The following is a 7347-nucleotide window of genomic DNA, read 5'->3' as shown; positions in this document are numbered from 1 at the left end:
GTGACGGGGCGGCCGCTCCCCTCCCCGTCTGACTGGGGGCCGCGCGGCCGCTCTCAGTGCGGGGCGGATCGGACCGGATCGCAGCGAAGCTCCAGCCTCCCGGGCTCCGAGCCGGCCTGTGGCACCGGGGCCGGGAGGGGAGAGGGAAGGGGAGAGGAGAGCGGCTCTCGGCCCGGGGAGAGGCCGGCGATCAGCGGGAAGGATCCAAAGTTTCTGCCCGGGGTGGGTTGGTTGGTTGGTTGGTGGTTGGGGGGCGGGGGAGAAGGAGGAGGCAGCGAGGCGGCTGCAGGATCGAAGGGGCCGGGCGGAGCGGAGCGGGGCCTGTCGGAGCCCCGGGGCCGGGTGTGGGAGCCCCGGGGGGCGGCTGTCCCGGGCCGGCGGCTCCCGGAGCGGCCATGGGCGAGACGAAGATCATTTACCACATCGATGATCAGGAGACTCCGTACCTGGTGAAGCTGCCGCTGGCGGCCGACACGGTGACTCTGGCCGACTTCAAACTGGTTCTCAACAAACCCAACTACAAATTCTTCTTCAAATCCATGGACCAGGACTTCGGGTGAGGCCGGGGACCGGGGAGAGGCCGGGGCCCGGGGGGGAGGGGGGCAGGCGCTGGGCCCGGGGCTCCGCTCTGGAGTGCCGCCGCCGCCGCCGCCGCCGGTGCGGGTTCCCCCTCAGGCCGCTCGCTGACCTGTGGCCGGGGGCTGTGTGTGTGGTTTTTTTTGGTCGTGGCGGCCGGGAGCCGGCTCTGGCTCCGGCTCGGGGGAGGCTGAGGCTCCCGCTCCCCCCCCCTACCTTCGCCCCAAATCCGCCGGGAGTCCCGGGACCGGGGGCCGCGCTGTGCCCCCCCCCCCCGGGGGGGAGCTAGGGGGACAGGGGACAGGCCTCTTTGTTTTGTTGAAAGTTGAATTTATTTTTAATGAGAGAAAATTAGAGACCTCCCCCCCCCCCCCCAACTCCCCCTCCGGCACGAGCACCCCCCCCCCCCAAACCTGGGGACAGAATGTACTCTCCCACCCCCCTCCCCCAGTCTGGGGAGACAGTGTGTTCCCCCCCCCCCCCAATCTGGGGAGACAGTGTGTTCCCCCCCCCCCCAATCTGGGGAGACAGTGTGTTCCCCCCCCCCAATCTGGGGAGACAGTGTGTTCCCCCCCCCCAATCTGGGGAGACAGTGTGTTCCCCCCCCCCAATCTGGGGAGACAGTGTTCCCCCCCCACAATCTGGGGAGATAGTGTGTTCCCCCCCCTCCCCCAATCTGGGGAGATAGTGTGTTTCCCCCACCCCCCCCAATCTGGGGACACAGTGTGTTTCCCCCACCCCCCCCAATCTGGGGAGACAGTGTGTTCCCCCCCCCCCCGACCAACCCGGAGAGAGAGTGTGTAACACCCCCTCAGCCTGAACCAACCCACCCCCCCCCCCAACCTGGGGACAGACTGTGTTCCTTCCCCCCCTGACCTAAGGAGGTAGTGTGTTTCTCCCCCCAACCCCAGGGAGAGAGTGTGTTTCACCCACCCAAAAACCTGGGAGAGAGTTCCCTCTACTCACCCCCCCAGTCTGGGGAGTGAGTGTTCCCCTCCCCCCCAGCCAGCGGACAGAGTGTGTCCCCCCTCCAGTCCCCAGTCCGGAGAGAGAGGTGGCTGACTCCTGGGGAGAGAGGGGTCCACACTGCAGCCAGCGCCAGGACAGATTGGGAGGCTGTTTCCCAGGATGAGGGAGCAGGGCTGCAGGGTGACAGCTCCAGGACTTGCGAGGGTTCAGATGTTGACATTTGTCACTCTGCAGTCAGCTGGAACACTCAGACTGAGGAAATGCAACAACTTGCATTTTATACAACACCTTTCACCAGGATAAAACTGCAGCATTATCCAAGAAATATCGACATCAAGCCACAGAAGGAAATAGTTTTGGGGAGGGGATTGCTGTTAATGTAGAGTGGAGAGGTGGGGGAGGTTTAGGGAGGAGATTGCAGTGCTTACAAGGTCCAGGCAGTTGAGGACACAATGCTGGAGTGATGGGAGTTGAGGACGCAGAATTGGAGGAGTGCAGCGATCTGTGATGATTGTCGGGCTTGGAGTTGATCCAGAGTTGGGGCAGGGCTGAGGCCAGGCAGCAGCTAATCTGGGACAAAAACAACTTGCATCGTAGCTTTAAATATAGAATGATACAGCCTCTTCCAGCAGGCTGTATTCCAGTTTGTGTTTATAGCCCCTGATCCTCTGTGTAAGTGCAGTTATAACTCAGGCCCAGGTGTCCATGAGTGCTTGAAGTTACATTTTGTTCCCACTCAGTGTAGCCAATGTTCAAATGTTTTATTCCGGTTGTTTGTACTCCAGGTGCTTCACTGCGCCGATAATGCAGTTGTAAAAATGTCTGTCACTATGTAACACTGGGATACAGTACTGGTGGGGACGGGTCTGTCACTGTATAACACTGAGGTGCAGTACTGGTGGGGACGGGTCTGTCACTGTATAACACTGAGGTGCAGTACTGGTGGGGACAGGTCTGTCACTATAACACTGGGGTACAGTGCTGGTGGAGATGGGTCTGTCACTGTATAACACTGGGGTACAGTACTGGTGGGGACAGGTCTGTCACTGTATAACATTGGGGTACAGTACTGGTGGGGACGGGTCTGTCACTGTATAACAGTGGCATACAGTACTGGTGGAGATGGGTCTGTCACTGTATAACACTGGGGTACAGTACTGGTGGGGACGGGTCTGTCACTGTATAACACTGGGGTACAGTACTGATGGGGATGGGTCTGTCACTATATAGCACTGGGGTACAGTACTGGTGGGGATGGTTCCGTCACGTATAACACTGGGGTACAGTACTGGTGGGGACAGGACTGTCGCTGTATAACACTGGGGTACAGTACTGGTGGGGATGGGTCTGTCGCTGTATAACACTGGGGTACAGTACTGGTGGGGACGGGTCTGTCGCTGTATAACACTGGGGTACAGTACTGGTGGGGACGGATCTGTCGCTGTATAACACTGGGGTACAGTACTGGTGGGGACGGGTCTGTCGCTGTATAACACTGGGGTACAGTACTGGTGGGGACGGGTCTGTCGCTGTATAACACTGGGGTACAGTACTGGTGGGGACGGGTCTGTCGCTGTATAACACTGGGGTACAGTACTGGTGGGGACGGGTCTGTCGCTGTATAACACTGGGGTACAGTACTGGTGGGGATGGGCCTGTCACTGTATAACACTGGGGTACAGTACTGGTGGGGACGGGTCTGTCACTGTATAACACTGGGGTACAGTACTGGTGGGGATGGGTCTGTCGCTGTATAACACTGGGGTATAGTACTGCTGGGGATGGGTCTGTCGCTGTATAACACTGGGGTACAGTACTGGGGGGGATGGGTCTGTCATTGTATAACACTGGGGTACAGTACTGGGGGGGACGGGTCTGTCACTGTATAACACTGGGGTACAGTACTGGTGGGGATGGGTCTGACGCTGTATAACACTGGGGTACAGTACTGGTGGAGATGGATCTGTGATAGTCAAATACTAATTTGTCATGTGGTGGTAGTGATTTGAGAGAATTGTTCAACTTGCACTTATATAGCACCCTTAATGTAGTAAAACATTTTGGGGTGCTTCACAGGAGCATCTGACAACACGTAACACTGAGTCAAAAAAGAGACATTAGGCTCGGCGACCAGAAACATGGTGAAAAATGTTGGCTTTAAGAATCATCTTGAAGAGAGAGAGATGGAGAAGTGTTTGGAAGGAATTCCAGGCATTTGGTGCCTTGGCAACTGATGCCAAACCACCAACTTGAATGGTTAAAATCGAGGATGGCAATAGCTCAGAGATATGAAGTAACATGAGATCTTGGGAGCGCTGGAGGATGTTGGAGAGAAAGGATGGAGTAAGGCCAGGCTGTGAACAGAAGAGAGAGAATATTAAAATCAGGTCATTGCTGGATTTTGAACCAGTGTAATCCAACAAGCACAGAGGGGGTGAGTGAATGGAACTTGGTGAAAAATATGATGCAGGCAACAAAGGTACAAATAAGCTCAAATTTGCAGAGGAGTGTCGTGAGAAAGGCCACACAAGAAGTTAAAACCTTTGGAGAAATTAGAACCACGATCGTAATGTCGGAGCTCCATCCCTAACAGCACGGTGGGTGTATCTGCACCACATGGACTGCAGTGCATCAAGGAGCCATCACCATCTCGTGGACAATTAGGGATGGACATTAAATGCTGGCCAGCCAGTAAAAACCATTAGTCTGCAGAATGAATGTAAATAATATATCGGAGATGCTTCAGCTGCCCTCCAGTTTAGGGAGGATGTATATTGGGAAGCCTAGCCAGGAAGCCCAGTAAAGAGCATGTCCAGATTATGTTTGACATCCTGATGTGGGGTTTGAAACTTCCTGACTACCAGACACAGCGATTATCATCGGAGTGAGCATCAGATTCACCCTTGTGAGGCACAGTGTCCGAAATTCAGCTCATGTTATGGTTTGGATGGATTCAAGTGGGTGGCACGGTAGCACAGTGGTTAGCACTGCTGCTTCACAGCTCCAGGGACCTGGGTTCAATTCCTGGCTTGGGTCACTGTCTGTGTGGAGTTTGCACGTTCTCCTCGTGCCTGCGTGGGTTTCCTCCGGGTACTCCGGTTTCCTCCCACAGTCCAGAGATGTGCGGGTTAGGTTGATTGGCCATGCTAAAATTGCCCCTTAGTGTCCTGAGATGCTTAAGTTAGAGGGATTAGCAGGTAAAATGTGTAGGGATATGGGGGTAGGGCCTGGGTGGGATTGTGGTAGATGCAGACTCGATGGGCCGAAGGGCCTCTTTCTGCACTGTAGGGTTCTATGATTCTATCAAGGTGTGCTAATGTGGTTGGGAAGTTTTCACTTTGTGTCTGCAGCTTGATCGTGTAGTGATCTCTGGATCAGAAGATCAGGATCTGCAGCCCCACGCTGAGATCAATCTCAAAGAACGGCAGCCTTTTGCCTCCTAATCCAGACTGCACTGATGGGATTGGCGTCTGCACAGTGTTGCACTCTGTAAGGTGTGTCTGTGCCAACTCAACCGAGGTCCCAATGAGCCAACATGACCAACTTGCCCACTCAACTAAAAATCTCAGTTCATGTGGCCAGCAAGTTTCCAGTTTAGAAAATAAGAGAATTTTAAAAGGGGAGCTTTACTCTGTATCTAACGCCCTGTTGTACCTGTGATGGGAGTGTTTGATGGGGGCAGTGTAGAGGGAGCTTTACTCTGAATCTAATCCCGTGCTGTACCCACCCTGCAGTCTGCGTTGCCTGCCATGTAAAGCTGTTCCAGTTCCTGATGTGATGAGAAAGAATGTCTGTTGACTTTGCATTTTCCACATTCTGGGAATGAGCAGTTAAATCACGAAAAATGTGTTCAGGTTGAAACAATGCTAATATCCCTGCAATGAAAGTATGTTGTCTGTAGAGTGTGTGCAGCAGGAATGGTTTTGGCCAATCAAGCAGAAAGTGGGGAGCTCCAGTGGGAATTGCTGTCTGGAAATTTTGTGGTGCGGAGTTGACCGGAGCCGTATGACAGGCAGCTTCTGGAATCTGCTGGTCTCTGGCGCTGAATCAAGAACCTTGTAGCTCTAATGTGCAGCTGTGTGTGTACATGGAGGACTGCAGGCTGCAGCTTGGGCCTGATGAGGGCTAACCCCTGGATTCCTGACCGTTTCATGCTGTGCGCTTTACAATGTGGACACGGATCGCAAAGGCTCTGTCTGAACAGAGGCTGCAGTGCCCCTGAACCCCTCGTACATTCCAACAGGGAATACACTTCAATTGACTCTAAAATGCTTTGGAATGTCCCACGGTCTTGAAAGGTGCTACATAAATGCAGCTTCTCCTTTCTGCTCAGATCCGGAATCTCTGCAAGGCTTTGAAAATGAGCTGTGTTAATATTGCCTTGGTGACAGCATGAGCTGGCATGTTGTGCCTTCACTGGGACTTGCGACTCTGGTTCAGGAGTTCATATCCCAGCGTGTCAAATTGTGGAATTCAATTTTAGAAATCTGATTTTGATTTGTCAGCTGGCACCAAAATAAGATGACGCAAAAGATGTTGGATTGGAAAAAAACGAACAACTCGGTTGAACAGAGAGAGTGCCAGCCCTGCGGATCCACTGTGACCTGTCCCAGATTCCAGGTGCTTGACTTTCAATTTATTCTCGAGTGACCAAGCAAGCCCATCAGTCTCACAAACAAACCCTTAATACGTACCATTGGTGAGGACACCAGAACTGCAGCATTTGTAGAAGGAGGTGAATCAACACTTGTGTACAGTTGGTAATGGGCAATATCTGTACCACCCTTCTCCCTGGCATCCACACCACAGAACACTTGCCACCCACAGGCACTGTGGAGGCAGTTTGGCCATGTCACTCCCCTTGATTCCTATTGCTGTGGGGTGGTTTGGGATATGTTGGCACCCTAAAGCCGACAAGCAGACTACACGCACGCACGCTCTGTACGCTGCACACCAAACGCAAACCTTGTGTACACACTCTTCATGCCACACGCACACCAAACGCAAACCGTATGCACGTACACTTTGCATGCTGCATGTGCACACATGAACTCCACACATTCTCTCTGCTACCATATAGCACGCCCATGAGCACCAAACATGTATCACACAACATAGATTCAACCTCTATAGCCCTTGTGGTAATGGTGTTCCCATGATGGTGTAAGCCACTGAATTCCAATAACGGTAGGAGAACAGAAATGTGAGTACATATCAGAGTTTGGGTTGTGTGAGATCTGGAGGTGATAGCATTCCCAGAACATTGATTTCCCTGATTTTCTCAATGATAGGGACTGAGGGCGGAGGTTTGTCTGTGTTAGATTTTGGAACGAGTGCGGTGCCTGTTCACCAAAATGGAACCAAATTTCAAAGGATCAAATTGTGAGCAGACATTGCCTGTCTGGTTATACTTCCTTGAAGCTGGACAGTTCATCTGCTCAAGATGTTAAAGGGATTTGACAGAATAAACAGACAGAAGCTATTTTCTTTGGAGGAGGGGCCACCAGGATTTGATGTTTTGAGCTATAAGGAGAAGCTGGATAGACTGAGACTTTTTGCCCTGGAGCGTAGGAGGCTTAGATGTGATCTTATAGAAGTCTATAAAATAATGAGGGGCATAGATAGTCAACATCTTTTCCCAAAGGTAGAGGAGTCTAAAACTAGAGGGCATAGGTTTAAGATGAGAAGGAAGAGGTACAAAAGGATCCAGAGGATGGTGAGTGTCTGGAACGAGCTGCCAGAGGTGGTAGTAGAGGCAGGTACCATTTTGTTTTTAAGAAGCATTTTGACAGTTACATGGGT

General features: G+C 52.7%; 1 protein-coding gene across 1 annotated transcript in view; it reads left to right on the top strand.

Annotated features, from left to right (window-relative positions):
- The first annotated feature begins 283 nt into the window (after positions 1-283).
- dvl3b (dishevelled segment polarity protein 3b) overlaps positions 284-7347 on the top strand; it is a 114902-nt gene continuing 107838 nt past the window's right edge. Inside the window, exon 1 of the mRNA XM_080186065.1 lies at positions 284-556. Within this exon, the coding sequence (XP_080042191.1) occupies positions 396-556 (161 nt within the window). The 5' untranslated portion in view covers positions 284-395. The remainder of the gene's footprint in view (positions 557-7347) is intronic.

The sequence above is a fragment of the Carcharhinus amblyrhynchos genome, chromosome 3 (assembly GCF_965287045.1).
Source record: "Carcharhinus amblyrhynchos chromosome 3, sCarAmb.v2.hapA, whole genome shotgun sequence".
NCBI lineage: Eukaryota > Metazoa > Chordata > Chondrichthyes > Carcharhiniformes > Carcharhinidae > Carcharhinus > Carcharhinus amblyrhynchos.
Note: the sequence above shows the minus strand (reverse complement) of the source record. Positions and strands in the feature narration are given on the sequence as shown.